Below are 18,421 nucleotides of genomic sequence, written 5' to 3'. Positions count from 1 at the left end.
CACGCACGCGCAACCCCCACCTCTCCCTGCTCAGAGCCCTAGGCCCTCAGGTCGCCGTCCCCGGGTCCGGCCCCGCCTCCAAGCGCGACCCCGCCCCTCATGCCGGGTATCGCGCAAGCGCGCCTCCCCTGCCCAGTCTTCCCCCCGCCCCCGCCGGCCCCGCGGTCCCAAGGCGCAGGTTGCCCCCAGCCCCCTCCCTTCTCCCGCACACTCTCTGTCCCACCCTCCCGAGCTTTGTGCCGGGGGCGCGGAGCCGCTTCCCCCCTCAGCTGCGCCGCGGGAGGAGGGACCCGTCAGCGAGGAGCTGCCGCTGGCTGCCCCAGGCAGGGGCACAGGTAGGTGGCGGCCGCGGGCTGGGCCGCTCACCGAGCCCGGGGCTGCGAGTGGGGGCGGGTGTGAGGTTTGAGGGAGGGGTGGAATGGGGGAGGGGAAGACCGAGAGGGACGGGGCTGGGGTGTGGTTGGGTGAAAGGTGTGAGGATCTAGGGTTGTCAGAGATGGGTTTAAGGATGGAGTTGGGGTGCTGGGGTAGTGTATGGGGGCGTGTGAGACTTGGGGTTCGGGGCCTGGGTGGGAAATGGAGCAGGATTAGCTGGGGTGGATTTGGGGAGGGACATGCGTGGAAATTTAGAGAGAGAGGGAGAACTGCAGTACTGGGGAGGGGGAAAGTGGGATTAGAGGAGTGCAAGGAGGAAAGGATCTAGGATGGGAATAGGAGAAGGGGTGGGGTTTGGGGGCAGGGAGAAGAAGTTGGGGCTGTGGATTGTGAAGTTGGGCATAGTGAGCCGTGAAGGAAGGAGATTTTGAAGGTTGAGGGCAGAAGACAAGGAAAAAGATGGAGAGTTTGGGGTCCTGGGCGAGGGAATCTCAGAATGGGAGGAAGGGAGGAGTACATGGTGAAGGACAGAGGAAGAGTGCATGGGGGTTAGAGAGGGCGCGGGTGGAATGGTGGCGGGTGGGGGGGGAAGGAAGGAGAGCCAGGTGGAGGTGGGCTTGCAGCTGGGCGACAGGGAGCCGCATTTCAGAAGGGATGGAAGGATTGGAAGGGCGTGAGGTTTGAGAGGTGGGGGCAGGGGAGCTGGGCGTGGGTGAAGGGGACGGATTAGGATTTTTGGTGTGGAGATTGGATTTTGTGTGAGAAGCTTTGAGTTGGCAGGTAGAAAAGCTGTGAAATGTCAGGATGTAGGAGAGATTGGCCTGTTCTAAGAGGGAAGTAAGGAGCTAGGTATGGGTGAGAAGGCAGGTGGGAAAGTGCAAGTTATATAGGACAACAGAAATGAGTTGAAAACTGGATAATGGTGGTGACCCAGAACAATAAACTTGAGATTGTTAGTTGGTTATTGGTGGTTTGGAACTAGTTTCTGTTCAGGTTTTTATGTTAGAAACTTTCTTCAGAATACTGCATTTTCAAATAAACCAAGGGTGTCTGCAGCCTTGGGATGAAGGCCATGGATTGACAGGTGTTTTCCTGGTGTGTGGATTTGGGTAATTTCTGCCCTGGCAGAGGAAGGAGGGGAGGCCTCAGTGTAGCTCTGTCCTGGCTCTGTTCCCACCAACTCTTTCCTCAGTTGTCCACTGTTTTTTTTTTTATCTCCTCCCTCTCTCACCTCCCCCCCCACCCCAGCTTGAGTCAGTGAATACCAGAGGGATCCAACAGGTGGGTGAGATTAATTTTTAACATTTTTTTATCCTTAAGGCTGATGTCATACTTTTATTCTTGAGAGACAGCATCATGCAGTGGAAAGAGCTTGAGCTTTCGTGTAGTATTTGTGCCATGGTATAGAATAGGCCCTGTCTCCTGAGGGGCTCCCTTATAATAGATCACTCTGTGTAACAGCCAGGCCCAAGCAAAGCCAAGTTACAGAAGCTTTGTTTGGAATTTTCTCACCTTTATGGTTCTTAACCTTGAAAGGCTTAAACATTAATTCAATTCTTAGATCATTTTATAGTACTTCACAAACTCTCAGGAAACTCCTTATTGTGAGAGTGCAAGATGCACAAATTTAGTAGGAGAAATCACAGGTCACCAGGATTTCCTGACCATGATCAGTTCCTCAGGTATCATAGTTGAAGAACAGAGAGCCCTTGGGGTTTCTGGACAGATGATGTGGGTTTACGCTTCAGGAAATATTTGATTTTTTTCATCGTTTAGAAAGAGAACTAGCATTTGATGAGTAATTTAAAGGTAAAATATAGCCAGAACTGTGCTGTTTTTGAAAATGATCCATGGAAGCCGAGGCAGCCTGGCTAAGTGTCCTCACTTTGGTCCCAAGCTACTTGTGCCCTCTGCTGGATGGAATCAGATTTTTTGGATTTTCACCGGAAGTGGTCATCCATTCATCCATTTGTCCATTTTACTCCAAAGTTTATGGAAGACACTATTGCAGGTGATGGTTAGGGGTACTACAGATAGGCAGACCCTATTTCGTTGCCAGGAAGCTTATAGTGTGCTGATTACTTATAATATGTTATCTTCCATGGAATTTGTCTTTCTACTTTTAAAATTAAGTCATTCTTGTTTGGGGCCATACCTGGTTTGGGGCCATACTTTCTGATCTACAGGTAGAGTAGGACTCTGAATGTCCAAATCCAGAGATAAAGACCAAAAGGGATCTGCTTTATCTCCTTATCAAGATTAAACTCTGTGAGCCTGAAGGGGCCAGGTGCTTACTCCTGGAAGAAAAGCTTAGAATAAGTGAAGTATCTCCTTAGCAGCAGGCACTGAATACTGGCGAGAGTATGGGTTATGAGAGCTAGCCAATTTTTTTTTTCTGGTTTTTAGATTTTTTTTTTCCTCCCTGGTAGTACCAGTAGCAATATACTCCCATCATCCTCTTTGCTTCTACCACCTGCAGAAGGGTCTGGTGAGAGGGGGAGGAGTCTGCAGCTGTTGCCTGGTAGAGGAGCTGGCTCCTAGCAACAGTATCAGCAGGCCTTGCAGCTCAGAGTACTAAGTCTGTCCTTTTGAGGTCTCACCCTTCCTCTTCATTTGGTTCAGCAAATATCTGTTGAGGACTTATTCAAGCTAGGCTCTGTGTTGGGCCTGGAAAAGAAAAGAGAGATGAATCAAGTTAAGTGCCGTGTACTCAAAGAGCTCACAGCTTTGGGAATATTAGCAAGTGAACGGACAGTACACAGTGCAAAGTGCTATGTAGAAAGAGACATTGGTACTCTGGGAAAACCAGACAGACATGTGCACTAGTGCAGGGGTTAGGAAGTTTTCCCAGGAGAGGGATGGTGGGTGAGCTGAGTGTTTATGATAACTAGGAATTAGCTAGGTCAGGGAAGCAGAGAAGGGTGTGCCAGCCAAAGGGAGCAGGATGTGCAAAGACCAGTGAGACAAGAGAGCACAGCCAACTTACCTGGGTAGTATGGCTTAGCCAGAGAGTAGGGCATAAGGAGATGGGCAGGGAGGAGAGAGGCTCTCGGGCGTGGCAGGGCCCTCTTTTCTGATGTGCTTTTACACACATAATTATCCTCAGGAGAAACATGGATCATACTGATACCCACAAACAGGATCAGTGTTTGATCTCCAGAGACTCAGCATTTTTGATCACTGACTTGATTGATTGTTGACACTTTTAAGTGGCTTCAGAGCTACATCCTAGACCTGCATTGATGCAGAAGAAGCTGGGTTTGTTCACTCTAAACGTCAGAGTCTTTTAGAGATAATAGTGGCTTTTTGACTTATATTAAGTTTTACCTAAAAATTGTAGCAATGATAATCATATACTTTCATTTTATTTAACGTGGCAATTTCTCGAATATTTTGAAACCTCACGGTTCCTCAGGAAAGCAAGTGTTTATTTCAGTTAACGCTTAGACCAAAATGCCACCCATATGATTGCATAAATACCCTGCTGTTTTTGATATGTTGCCTTACTTCGGAAGTGCCAGCTAACTGAAGAAGTTAAGGCACAGGAGCTAACTAAAAGCTATTCTAGCCCTTGGAAGCATCACACCTTAATAGCTTTTAGTTAGCTCTTGTGGTGGAGGTCTTTATTTGTGGATCCAAAAAACCATGTTGCCTGTGGTCTGTGTAAGGTTTAGCAAAGGAGTAAACTTTAGTTCCATGAATATCTGCTCAGGGACTATTACATGCCAGAGCACTATGTTGTTAGGGTGGATGAATTAAACATGATCCCTGCTCTCAAGGAGCTCAAATCAGCAGAACACGCCCAGAAATAAATCAGTAGCAGAACTGTGGGCCAAGTGCAATAAAGAAATGTGTGGAAGGTGCCAAGGTAGCAAGGGAGCTATTAGTTTCTAGCCTTTGTTCTGTGTGTAAACATGTTTTAAAAAACAGAAATAGTTGGACTTCCCTGGTGACGCAGTGGGTAAGAATCCGCCTGCCAGTGCATGGGACATGGGTTCGAGCCCTGGTCCAGAAAGATCCCACATGCCTCGGAGCAACTGAGCCCGTGTGCCACAGTTACTGAGCCTGTGCTCTAGAGCCTGCGAGCCACAACTGCTGAGCCCATGTGCCACAACTACTGAAGCTCGCCTCCTAGAGCTCATGCTCTGCAACAAGAGAAGCCACTGCAATAAAAAGCCCGTGCACCGCAACGATGAGTAGCCCCCGCTCGCTGCAACTTGAGAAAGCCCACGTGCTGCAACGAAGACCCAATGCAGCCAAAAATAAATAAATAAAAATAAATTAATTTAAAAAAAACAGAAATAAATTCCACGTGTATGATTTGTAACTTGCAAATCAATAAAAAATTTTATCATTTTAATGGCTGCATAACATTCCATGGTGTGGATGTATCATCATTTATATAATAACACCCTTGTTGAACATTTAGGTTATTTTCAGTTGTTTTGCTAATATCAGCTGTGCTGCCATGACTTTCCTTGTAGGTGACTCTTTGACCACTTCTGTGATAACTCCCTTAGAGTGAATTTTAGAAATGAGATCTGAGCTGACTTTTGAAAGATGAATAGGAGTTCACCAGATAGACAAGAAAAGGGGAAGCATAGGAGAGGGCATTCCAGGTCGAGGTAATAGAGGTAACCTCCAGTGCCAGAGTTCACAGGCAACTGGTAAGCTTTGATTCCCCAAAGCAGCCACAGGGCCTGCCTGGAAGGCTCATAAAGCTCTGGGCACAGCAAGATGAAGTTACATGTTACAAATGGCATTTTAATTGGATTTGATTTCCTTGTGCCTTGCTTTTACAGTTGCAACCAAGGCAATGTCTTACTACCTCAACTCAGAAAACCACCTGGACCCAGGGCCCGTCTACGTGCGAGAAAATGGGCAACTGCACATGGTCAATCTGGCCTTGGATGGTGTCAGGAGTAGCCTGCAGAAGCCAAGGCCTTTCAGACTGTTTCCCAAAGGCTTTTCGGTGGAGCTTTGCATGAACAGGGAAGATGATACTGCACAGAAAGAGAAGACTGATCATTTCATCTTCACATACACTCGGGAGGGGAATCTTCGGTACTCTGCCAAATCCCTCTTCAGCCTCGTCCTGGGCTTCATCTCTGACAATGTTGATCACATTGATTCCCTTATTGGCTTTCCTGAGCAGATTGCTGAAAAGCTGTTCTCTGCTGCTGAAGCCAGACAGAAATTCACAGAACCAGGTGCAGGGCTGAGGGCTTTACAGAAATTTACAGAGGCCTATGGAAGTCTGGTGCTTTGCTCCTTGTGTTTGCGAAACAGGTGGGTGTTCTGATTACGATAGTGAGTATTTTATTGGGTGTGTGAATTCTGTCAAGCTCTGGGGCTTAGTGGGCTTGGGCACTTTCCCCATCAAACAGCACTTGAGTTTAGAATTTCCATACACAAAGTGGTAGGCCATTTTGAGAAAAATCATTGTCTTTCTCCCTTCCCTTACCCTCCCAGACAACACTTAGGTTTATTTTGAAAACACTTTACAAGGATTAGTTGATTGCCACAGCTCCTCCATTAGGTAGAAAATACTCCTCTACCAACTTTTCTAGAAAGAGAAAATAGAAAAGACAAAATGTGATTTGCTAAATATCTCTTGATATGCTCTCGGGGATGTGAAGATTAGTAACCAGAGTTCCCGTCTCTATTCCAGTTTTCAGACCACTAGATATTGAGCATTAGATAAAAAGCAACTTTAGAAGAATAAGTGATTAAAATTTCAAGTGTCTTAAAGTTTGGAAATTTTCAATAAGGTCCCAACATCAGAACCAAGGTCTATTTGCTAACAAATCAGATGTTTTCTCTTATGACCTGCCTTTGCTCATATACTTTTATTGATTTATTTAAAAATCTTATACCACCATCGTGTAAAATGACTTTCAAGGCATCTAATAATTAAAAAGAAAAACTTGAAAAAATACACAGAAAAGAATTTAAACACAAACACAAAAAGGTATAAAGTGGAACATAAGCCTCCCTCCCATCTCTCTCCTGTTTCCCTTCCCCAGAGGCAACTACTGTTATCAATTTCCTTTACATAATTCCAGAGATATTCTGAACATATACATGCATGTATAGCTGTCCCCTTTGTTATACAAACGGCAGCACAGTGCTCACACTGGTAGGCACTTTGCTTTCTTCACATATTTTGAAAATCATTTACCATCAATATGTGTAGATTTTTTAAATAGCAGTATAGTATACCATTATATATATCTTTATACATTTGGGAATATACTCTATCTATAAATTGTATTCTGTTTTTTCCTCCACGTACCATTATACCTTAAGTATTTCTCACAATAGTGAAGATGCTTTTTATCCATTTATGATGCATACTGTTCCGGTGGTCAAATTGGATGAGAATAGCACTTTCATTCACATTTGATGAGCACATAAATTAATGTAACATTTCTGGAAAGAAGCTTGGCAATATGTATCAAAAGCTTTAAAAATATTCATATCATTTGTTTGACCCATTAATTCCATTTATTAAGAGTCTGTTCTAATTTCTAATGTAATAATCAGATATGAGAACAAATACTTCACATAAGGGTGTTCATTGTAGTACTATTTGTAATAGTGAAAATCTGAAAGCTGAATATCCAACAAGAGGAAATTAAGTAAATTATAGTACATTCATATAATGAAATAGAGTATAACTTTTAAGATAATATCTAAAGATCATTTAAAATGATGTGGTAAAATGTTCATTATATAATAAATGAAAAAAATAAGAATTAAAATTATATGTATGATCCCAATTTTGTTTGTAAAAAAAATAGAAAATTTTATATGTATTGCATATATAGGGGGGAAAAAAGAGAAACCCACTGAAATGTAATTTAGGTAATGAGATTGAAATTGGTTTTAATTTTCTTCATAGTTTTCCAGATTTTCTTAATTTTTTTCTCCAAGGAATGTATATTATTTTTATAATCAGAAAAATATAAGAAACATTTTTAACAATCTTTTGGCTCATATTTTATTGCAACAATTACAAATAAGACAATAACTAAGACAGTGCTGCCTTATTCAGATATAAGAGTAAGATTTTTCAGTTGTGATCAGAAACTTTCCTTCTTTGAATCCCCAGAGGAAAATAGAAGAAGGCAGGAGATTTGGGTTTGCATTTGCAATTCTCAGCTGAAGCTGCAGCAGCAAAGGTTTTACCAGCACGAAAGGGTTCAGGTCATGGGGAAAGAGCTTGAGAAAATAATTGAAAAATAAGATAATCGTGTAGGTACAGGCACTTGCTTTGTGGGGTTGGGTCATAAAGCTGCCTGCCAAAAGGAGAAGCCAGTGTCTTTACAACTGGGTTTCAACCCTACAAAACTGTCTCCTCCCTGTGATTTTTAATCCCACTGGTGGTCACAGGGAGGCAAGTTATTTGCCTTAAAATATCACCCTGTGTAACCGAAGTAATTATAATAGCTACCATTTAATGAGGGCCTATGAGATGCTGTTTACTTTTGGAACATTTTTTCTGATTTTCTTAATAGTCCTTAAAGGAAGTGATCATCAGCTCCATTTTCTAGCTGGAGAAATTGAGGCTCACAGAGGTTAAGTAAGTTTCTTACAATCATACAAGTAATTAGCATTGCTAGAATCCAAACTCAGGTCTGACACTAAAATATCTGTGCTGTTACTGTTGCTTCTCCACTACACTCTGCTGAACTTTTTAAGGGGCAAGTTGGAAGACTAATTTTGAGCGAGACCCTAGAACTTCAATTATGTCCTAGATAAGCATGTAGTAGTGTCTGTGGTTCTACGTGTTCGTTTCTCAGCCTTGATTTTTGTAATGTTTGTTAATCATGTTATCTGTTGTTGTGTCCTTCCCAGATAACCCTTGTTTCAGAATTACTAAATATCTTTTGGTTAACTGATGAAAGGATGTGTGTTTTCCTTTCTGTAATTGCCAGTAATTCCCCAAATTCCCATTAACCCACTTCAACTCTGTGATTGGAAGATGGAAAACAGCAGCTTTATTTACAATGCAATTAAAATATGTCTGAGTAAATAAAGCTCATTTGTGTACCCAGCTGAGCTCAGTCACCAGGCAGCTTAGAGGGGGTATCAGTGCCCCAGGCCATCTGTACCCAGCAGTCAGGCCAGCGATCAGCTTCAGTACATCTTATTCTGATTGGAAGTAGGAAGAAAAGAGATCTAACTCCCTTCTTGTCCTTGGATTATTCAGTGCTGTTTTTGGTAATTATGATTCTGGCCACAGTAGAGAAATGTGAACACTTTTAAGTATAACCCCACTGATCCTAGCTTACCATCTCGCTGTGGAAACTTCTAGACATCCATGAGAAAAGTGGATGAGAAAGGCATGCTCTTGCCCACAAGCATTTCCCTGTTCTCTTAGACTCCTCTCCTGTTTCCTGTCACTTCTAATCCCTTTTCATTTTTTCTCACTGACATCATATGAAATAGATGGACAACTAGAAAGCAGGGTGGAGGCCATAGCCTGGGCTGTGCAGTGTCTTTTTGATCTTTTCCTCTCCAGAGGCCTCCTGATACTTCCCGATAGCAGTTTGGCAAGATGCCCCAGTGTAATTAAAGTGTTCATGCTCACAGGTTTGCCTTAATAACCGTCTAGTTTAGAGTGAGTTCTTATAATAGTCATGCTGCACATACTTTCGGAGTAAAGTTAGCAGGATAACAGTGGCACAGTGACGTGGGCAGCTACTCAAACTTGTGTTTGAATAGAAAAGATAAAACCTGACTGTCAAATATATCTTGGTATGTTCTTGGGGATGTGCAGGTTAGAACCCAGAATTCTTGGCCTGTTCCAGTTTTCAAAGCACTAGATACTGAGCATTAGATAAAAAGCAACCTTAAAGGAATGAGTGATTAAAATTTTGAGTATCCTAAAGTTTGGGAATTCTCTGATAAAATCCCAGCACTGACACCAAGGTCTGTCTGACTTCTAACAAAGCAGATTTTTTCTCTCGTGTCCTGCCTTTGCTCGTATGTTTTTATTTATTTATTTAAAGTTTTTATTCTACCATCACGTAAAAAGATTTTTAGCTTAAAAAATTCAACCTGTGCCTACATAGTAATCAGTAAAGTCTGCTTATTACATAGTACCTTGTCCTGATGGAATGTTGATGTGTCACAAAGCCACAAACAGTGATGTTTTAAAAGAAGGAAAAGAAAAGCTGTTGATTGCTCTCCACGCCCCACAGATATCTGGTGATTTCAGAAAAACTCGAGGAGATTAAGTCTTTCCGGGAGCTGACCTGCCTGGATCTATCCTGTTGCAAGCTTGGAGATGAGCATGAACTTCTAGAACATCTCACCAATGAGGCCCTGTCTAGGTATTGACCTGCCACCATTTGTAGATGAATTGTTTAGTTTCTTTTTTTAAAGGATGATCCAATGGGATCATCTTGAAGAATGTTGATTACTTCCCAATCCTGTGTTTATTTGCTAATTTTTTTTCTAAAACGATTCAATCTCCATTTACTTGGTACAAGCAGTATAGATTGGACAACTCTTAGGAAAGTAAGTCACTAGGTTCTTTACCTAAATAAACTTTATTTCAACATATAGTACTTGACGCTACCTGCGTTGAAAAATTATTTTGCCCTGGTTTATTCTAGCAAGGGATGAGAAGTTATACAATTTCCACAGTCATTATCATTTTCTATTTTAACTGCCAGTGAACTATAGATTATTTAAAAAGTGAACTATTAAAAGACAGACAAATAAATCCTTTTCAAGAACCATAATTTAAAGAAATCATCCAGTTCACACCAATCACAAATAATCCGACTGATCTCAGTATGGCCAGCAGAGAGAAGGCCAGATGGATTCCTTTGTGGTTTAATAAACACCCAGAAGGATAACAGTACTACAAACCTGAGTCTAACCTGTTTCTTGGGGCCTGCCTAGGACAGTGACACCTATGTACTGCCCTGTACAAATGTTTTTTTTTTTTAATTTAATTTTATTTTTTTATACTACAGGTTCTTATTAGTTATCTATTTTATACATGTTAGTGTACACATGTCAATCGCAATCTCCCAATTCATCCCACCACCAGCACCATACCCGCACCCCCGCCACTTTCCCCCACTCGGTGTCCACACGTTTCTTCTCTACATCTGTGTCTGTATTTCTGCCCTGCAAACCGGTTCATCTTGTACAAAGGTATCTTTGTACAAGGTTAGTAAAGGTTCGGATTTCTTGCGTGGGGGACGGTGGAACACATTAATAACACCAGTTACAGGTTAGCTGAATGGATTGGGTTATGTCTGTACCTTATAAACTCAGTCTGAAATCGGATTTATAAAATAATTAGAATGAAAGAATTGTGCTTTGCATAAAGAATTCTCAGAGGAGTTCTTTAGCAGACTTTCCCAGTATATTTAGAGGGGTTTTGGTTTTCACATAGCATTTGTCAGGAATGCAGCTTTTGTGATAAACAAGTGTATTTATATCCTTAATGAAGTCCCTGTTTACCTCATTCCACCATATACCTTTAGTGCCCTCTGCCATCTGAGACTAGTACTACATGACACTTTGATCTGTAAGTTAACCCTCACTTAGCAACTGAAGTAGCACCAAAAGATCTTTAACTCTGTTAAATGCATTGTGTGTGAAATAGCAGAGGTTAGAAGATATATTTTTGAATGAAATTTATGAAAGTATGTTCTCATGACTAGACTTTCTCAAATGCTCTTTAAGCAATTTACTTATGGACTTTGTTTTCTAGTGTAACTCAACTCCACCTGAAGGATAATTGTTTATCTGATGCTGGGGTGCGGAAAATGACGGCACCAGTTCGAGTGATGAAAAGAGGCCTTGAAAATCTAACATTATTAGATTTATCTTGTAAGTTTTATTAGAAGTTATAGATGATTAATGTTGGAAGAATAGACTTAGAAATCATTTAGTTCTTCCCCTTTGTTTGAGAGGTGATAAAATTGAGGGGAGGTGACTTTCTTAGGTGCCACAACAAGTTAATGGCAGAGCAGGACCTAAAGCCAGAGGCTCTTGACTTCTGGCCAAATACCTTTCCTGGCATGGTGCCACCTCTGTAAGGTAGTAAAAGCCCTTACAGATTCACCCATGCCACTTACTCTCTGCAGACAGAGCAACCTTTCATCATATTCACAGCATATATAAAGGACGTTTGGCTCATTTTTACTTTCTTTGAGTTGCTGATCCATAGTGTCTGTCAGCTAGGTCATTTTTTATCAATAATTGCTTGGTGAAAATCAGGATGAAATTCACAGTTTTGATAACTTACTCAGAATGAGCCAGTTATTGACTCCAGTAATAGAAAGATGGTAAGATGATTTATGATTTAACTGAGCATTTATTAAATATGTGGCAGGATGGTACGGTGTCAAAAAAATAGAAGGAGCAGGGGTTTGAGGCCAGAGGACACTCCTTGCTCTGCTACTGTGTGCCCTTGCGCAAGTTATTTAACCTCTCTGAGCCTTGGTTTTGGCTTCTGTGAAATGAAGATAATAATGAATGCCCTCCCTTCCTCCCAGGGAAGTGTATTCATTTAACAAATATTTTGTGAGTGTCTACAATGTGCCAGGCACTGTGCTCATGGTCTTTAGGACTCAGTGCTAAATGCAGTACTCTCTGATATGAGAAGGTGATATGTAAGAAAGGATTAAAAAAAAAATGCAGGTTAGTGAGACATTAATAGTCTCTGTGCCTCAGTATCCTTGAAAATCTTTTTAAAATAAATCTTTTACTTTGGAGGTAAAATGGCTGTGAACAAAGTCTAATATACCATTCTAATACATGTTTATGTATGTTGTTTTCATATGGTTCCAAATTAAACCCTTTGGAATAACTATCTGTTTCATTAATTTTTCTGCTAACCCCCAACTCCTAGAAAGTTAAAGCTATGAAGGATCTTAAGGATCATCTAGTGTGGCTCCTTCACATTACAATAGGAAAGATAAGATTTCTATATTCAATTTACTCTGAAAAGCTTGTTTACTCAGTATTTTCTATTTTATCATTGTTTGGCCTTTTTTCCTGAGCTTATTGTTGGCATTGTAGCAATACTTACAACTATAACAGAATACTATCTATGTTTTGACATTTAGGTAACCCTGAGATCACAGATGCAGGGATTGGATACCTCTTTTCTTTTAGAAAACTAAACTGCTTAGATATCTCTGGGACGGGACTCAAGGTAAGACTTCTACTCCCTTCTCTTACTTTTCCAAACTTACAATTTGATATTTTGCTTCTGCTAATTGACATTTAGAAAGGACTGGTATCTGTGATGGTGTTTATTTCCTACTGAAAGCAAGTAAGAGTTAACCAGATGTGTGTGCATTAGTGTTCTGGTTTTCCCTTACTAGGACGTCAAAGCTGTCAAACACAAGCTTCAGACCCACATAGGTCTCGTTCACTCCAAAGTGCCTTTGAAGGAATTTGATCACAGTAACTGCAAGACAGAGGGCTGGGCTGACCAGGTAAGGCAGAGTTTTCTCCCCTACAGTTAATGTGGCTTCATTTTAATTCCAAGTGTCTTATTCAACACTTGAAGAAATGTTAATCCTCTTGGTATTCCTTGGCTGAATTGTCGTCTTCAGTCAGATCCGAGACACTGATGGCCTTGTAACTAACCCAGTTACTTAAGAAAAGGTGTTAGATGCCAGTCCTTAAATCTCATGCTCTGTTTGTTAGATTGTGCTTCATCCATATGGGACCTAGAAGAAAACGCCTTCTTATAAATGACTCAGAAAATAAATGAATTCTTGCTTGCTATGCAAAAAAGCAGTATGACCCAACTTCACAAGGACAGATTCTCTTAGCAGTGTGTGTGTACTGGAAAGAGAATAAGTCACACTGATAAGAATTCAAATCTAACTCTTCCCGTTTTTGGGGGCAAATTTCTTAACTCTTAGAGCCTTAGTGAAGAAACATCTTTTTTTATCCTGAGTTCTCCCATTTTCTTTCTTTCTTTCTTTTTTTTTGAAGTTTTAAAAATCTTATGTACAAAGAACTAGGACTGTTTCTTTGGAAAGGTAGATGTCCGGGATGAACCATTCAAGGAAGTTCGCTTAGTCCAACTCAATGAAGCCGATATCCTCCAGGTACTGGCAGAAACACTGGTGACACGTATTGAGGCCATATTTCCAGATCAGACCATGCTAGTTTGAGCAGACTGAGCCCTTCTATTTTCAGCTTCTTAGCTGAACTTTGATGCTCTCTTGTCTTTTTGATGGTCTTCCTTAAGTTGGTAAAATACAGACTTAAGTAGAGAGTCAGAAGGTAAACAAGTAGTAGAGCACCAGTAGATGCCAGCCTCCCTGTGGCTGGTGCCTTTCTCCTTCAGATACTTTAAACCAGTGTTTATTGGTGGAGGCCTAGAGGACCCACCAAACTTTTTGTTCTGGATCCCTCCTTGGCTCCAAGCAATAATGCATGGTGGTGGAACTATCCAACCACCTGATTGTAGCATCACCTCTCTATAAGTAAGCAAGAAGGGGTGCTGGTGAATCAGTGTTTCAGAAACACTTTGAAGTTTGTGAAAATGCATGCTGAAATCATTACAACAGTTCATTGCCAGACAAAGTTTATAGTGCTGGAAGAATCCTAGATACATCCAGTAGACTTGGAACAGGTGTGGGATGGTCTTACAAGGACTTGGTGTAGTTTGGTTATGGTAGCAGGTGACATGGTGGAAAGAGCATAGGCTGTAGGGTCAGAGGCCTGAGTTTGGGATCCTAGCTCAGCACCCCAATAGGGATACGACTTAGGCAACATTGAGTCTCTGTTTATTTATCTGTAAAATGCAGAAACCAGGACCTTTCTTGCAGAGCTAAGGATGAAGTAAAATACCTAACAGCCTGGACTGGAAGCACCATGCAATCTCAGCTGGGCCCTAAGACTTGGCAGCAGTGCTTTATCTATCTTTTGTTGATCCTTATTGAAACTGTTTCAGGCTGACTCCATCCTCCTCCTGCCTCATTCTCAGCAGGTGACACAGAAAAATGAGGCCATCTAACAGGAGTCCATTTACTTCCCTCTGTCTCAAAATTTCTCCAATTCTGCAATATACCCCACTTTCCTCCTATCTAAGGGAACAGGTATGCCTCTTTATTCCAGTGATAAGCCCTTTAGTGGCTTCTTTTCCTTTCAGTTCTGTTCCCTAAGATCTCCAGCTTACTCTGTGATATTTTACTAATAATTATTTCCCCTCTACTGCCCCACCACTACATCTTCAATCTCGCTCTCTGTCGGCCATTTTCTTTCTGTGTATAAACATGTTACTTCTTTTCTAACATGTTCTTCACCCCCCCATTGCAATTGTGAGTTGCTTTTTTTTCTTATCTTCCCACCTCCTCACTGCCTACTCAGTTCTTAAGCCCTTGTGAGCTAGTTCTGGCCCCCACAGCTCTGCTGCAGGTGTTGTCTTGAAGGTGGCATGTGATCTCATTCTTCACCTTCCTTGGCTTTTCTGCAGTTCTGATATAAACATGCATGCCTTATGCTTTTTCTCTCTGGCCTTTCTGCTCAGTATCCCCTAACTTTCTCGCTTCTCCCTTTAGCTCTTGCTGATTCCTCATTTCCTCTTCTCTTCTCTTCTATCTCCACCCACTGTCCTGGTGATCTGAACTGTTCTCAGAGCCTTTACTGTCCCTGCGGGAATGATATCACCTTCTCTTACACGTTAGACCTGTTCCTAAATATTCTCCATAAATCTCTGCCAGGCACCTCAAATTCAGCTTGTGCAGAACCAGGCTTGTCTTCTTCTTCCCCATCCCCAAACAGCTCTTCCTAATTGACATTCTTATTTCTGTTAGTAGAAGCACAGTTTTCCTTATTGTCCCCTGAGCCACCAGATTCAGTTCATCTAGCATTCTTTTAGATCTGTCCCCATTTTCCATGCTCAGGGAGGTATCATAGAGGGGATGACAACTAAGATTTATTGAGTGCTTCCTATATTCCAGACACTGCTAAACCCTTCATGTATGTTATCTCATTTAATCCTCACAACCGCCCAGTGGGCTATGTACTATTATTAATCCCGATTTTACAGATGAAGAAATTGAAAGACAGAAATTAAATCACTTGCCAAGGGTCCCCTGGCTAGTAAGTGGTGGAACTAACTCTGGAACGATATTCTTAAACTATGTGTTGTGCTGCCTCTGTGACCTGAAAATGTTTGTCTTGACCTTCTTTTATGATCATTTCATTGCATACCATGAGAAGTGTTCAATTTAAAGTTCTTGCTACTTGTGCTATATGTGAAATAATTGTTTACTTTATGTGTAGTTTATACTAAACCAAATTTTCAAAAGAATTTGTAGTAGCTTGTAATAAAAATATATTTGTAGCAGTTTAAAAAAATGGAAACTGATCATGAAGTGTCATGAGAATATGGAAACATGGTCCTTTCACACACGTACAAGAGTGAGTTATGGTTGGTATAGTTTAAGGCATGGAAGTGAGTCTAGGAATGTGTGAAAAGTATTATGACTAAGGTTTTAAATTTTAGTATTTAGTTTAAGGATATGCAGTTTATTTCTAGATTGGAATAGAGATGAAAATAGGGAGTCAGCTTTGTAGATTTTTTCTGAGTCTTGCAAATATGTATATCCAGCATGTTTGTATTCTGACCAACTCATGCCTTAAAACAGAAAATCCAGACTTGACTTGGTTCTTTTTCTTATCACCATCATCTGAAGTAAGATTACCACGGGGGTTTGTGTTTATGGAAAGAGAGGGGTGGGGAACAAGGAAGGCTTGAGATTAAAAGCTTGAGATTTTGTTTGGATTCAGATCTTTCCAAATACATTTTAGATTGTTCTGCAGTGGGAGCGTGTGACTTTGGAAGCTGTGAAGCCACGAGAAACCTCGGAGCCTGGAGCAGCAGCTCAGCATTTCTGTGAGAAATTCCCTTTCCTTTGGAGTGTTTTGCCCTTAGGTTATTTGCCCTTAAAGCGCTTAGCTCATCTTCACTCAGTGGGAAAATTAATTATGATAGCATTGACTTAATTAGATCACTGAGACTTGTATTCTGTCAGCACAGCTTACAGTGTAAGTTCACACTTAGCTTTGAGTACCAGCACCAGGGAAATAACTTACTAAATGTATGTATGTATGTACATATGTGCTTATTGATATCCCATCTTGTTCCAGAAAAGATTTGCAGTGGTACAAAAGTAGATAGATACAGAACATTAAAAAGGAATTAAAGTGTAGCCAAAAGGGACAAGCAACCCAAGTGTCCATTGACAGATGAATGGATAAACAAAATGTAGTGTTTACATACAATGGAATATTATTCAGCCTTAAGGAGAAAGGAAATTTTAACACATGCTATAACATGGGTGAAATTTAGAGACATTCTGCTAAGTGAAATAAGCCAGTCAAAAAGACGAATGTTGTATGAGTCGTCTTACGAGATTCCTAGAGTGGTCAAGTTCATAGAGACAGAAAGTAGAATGGTGGTTGCTGGGGACTGAGGTGAGGAGTGGTAGGGAGTTATTGTTTAATAGATACCAAGTTTTAGTTTCCGGATACCAAGTTTTAGTTTCGCCAAGCTGAAAAAGTTCTGGAGGTGGATGGTGGTGATATTTGCACAACAATGTGAATGTACTTAATGCCACAGAACTATACACTTAAAAGTGGTTAAAATGCTAAATTTATGTTATGTGTATTTTACCGTACTTTTTTCTGTAAGGAGTTAAAGGATGAAATCGAAGTGAAGAAAAAATAAAGGTAGAAAAATAAGAAAAATTCAGGGCAAACCAAAAAATATAGGATAAGGTTGTATCATTTGCTAGAGTTGTGCCGCAAACTTGACTGTTTTTAGAAGACAGAGTCAAGTCCAGATTTTGAGTAATGACAGCTGACATTTTTCGAGCTTTTACTATTGTGCCAAGCATTGTGCTAAGCACCTTATATTACTTTATCTTCACATCACCCTTATGAAATAGGTTTTATATCCCTCTAAAGATGAGAAAACTGAATCTCAGACAAGTCACTTGCCCAAGGTCATTTATCCGGGAAGTGGCAGATATGAGATTTGAATCCAAATCTGTGATACTCTAGTGTGAGTACATACCTTCAACCTGTGCTGGTGCATTTGCTGTAAGTTACTTTACAGGGCACTCAAAAGGGAATAAAATTAATCCAAACCTCACCCTGTTTGGGCCTCTTATCACTTCCCTTGGATCATCTTTCTGGACTTAGGCAGCCGTTAGCAGCGGCATAGGAAAGCTCATTGCCCTTCCGTCTGTCACCCTTACAGATGGGAAGCGGGCTCGAACAGAAGCCCCAGTGAAGTGTCACCTGGCAGATGCCCACATGAATTCTTCTGAGAAGCTCCAGTTCTATAAAGAGAAAGCCCCAGATTGCCATGGACCACTGTTGAAACACGAAGCCCTCTCAAGCCAGGAGTCAAAGAAGAGCAAGAAGAGAGCTTTTGAGGAGCCAGAGAAGGAACAGAGCAACTCTTCACAGTCTTCAAAGCAGAAATATGTGTGTCTTGCTGTGGAAGACTGGGACTTGTTAAATTCCTATTGATTGGCAGATATAAGTTGACCTTTTTTCCCTCCAACTCTAATGTACGAGGAAGGGGGGCTGATGCTGTTTTCCTTTTTGTTTGAATTTACCTATGGCATTAGCATAGCAAGCGGATATTTCTACTTTTGTGGTGGGGGAGGGGAATGCTATGGAAGTATGTAATAATTTCTAATGTATATTTTCAATACATAGTAATTTTTTCAAGTAAACGTTTTTGCTGTCCTTAGGTTCTCCTTGTGAAAAATAGACTGGAGCCACAGGAAGTAACACTTTGGTTTGGGACGAAGGCCATGTGAACTAACAAGGCAGCTTAGCGTCATTTGTTACTACTCCAGTTTGGCCCAGCCTCAAGTGAGTTGTTTAAGGTCCGGAGCTTATAAGAACCAGAATTTATATTTATTTCTGTCCAGTTGTAAAGCCCACTCTATTACATTGCCTTCTTAAATAATAGTTACCATTCATTAAAATTTCAAATATTAGGTCTATTAAGTAAACCACCAAGAAT

General features: G+C 41.1%; 1 protein-coding gene across 4 annotated transcripts; it reads left to right on the top strand.

Annotated features, from left to right (window-relative positions):
• The first annotated feature begins 44 nt into the window (after positions 1-44).
• On the top strand, positions 45-18,138 carry LRRC42 (leucine rich repeat containing 42). Of its 4 annotated transcripts, XM_082430130.1 has the most exons (9): positions 213-335; positions 1,624-1,656; positions 5,178-5,664; positions 9,585-9,716; positions 11,117-11,235; positions 12,477-12,565; positions 12,738-12,851; positions 16,189-16,273; positions 17,642-18,138. In XM_082430130.1, the coding sequence occupies exons 3-9, from the start codon at positions 5,192-5,194 to the stop codon at positions 17,914-17,916; spliced, it is 1,287 nt and encodes a 428-aa protein (XP_082286256.1). In that variant the 5' UTR covers positions 213-335; positions 1,624-1,656; positions 5,178-5,191; the 3' UTR covers positions 17,917-18,138. The 4 variants fall into 4 exon arrangements, with proteins under 4 accessions (XP_082286259.1, XP_082286257.1, XP_082286258.1 ...); XM_082430133.1 differs by lacking the exon at positions 1,624-1,656 and having other exon boundaries at positions 45-335; XM_082430131.1 differs by lacking the exon at positions 1,624-1,656 and having other exon boundaries at positions 200-335; positions 16,201-16,273.
• The last annotated feature ends 283 nt before the right edge of the window (positions 18,139-18,421 follow it).

Source organism: Balaenoptera physalus (genome assembly GCF_965194825.1).
Source record: "Balaenoptera physalus genome assembly, chromosome: 1".
NCBI classification, from domain to species: domain Eukaryota; kingdom Metazoa; phylum Chordata; class Mammalia; order Artiodactyla; family Balaenopteridae; genus Balaenoptera; species Balaenoptera physalus.
Note: the sequence above shows the minus strand (reverse complement) of the source record. Positions and strands in the feature narration are given on the sequence as shown.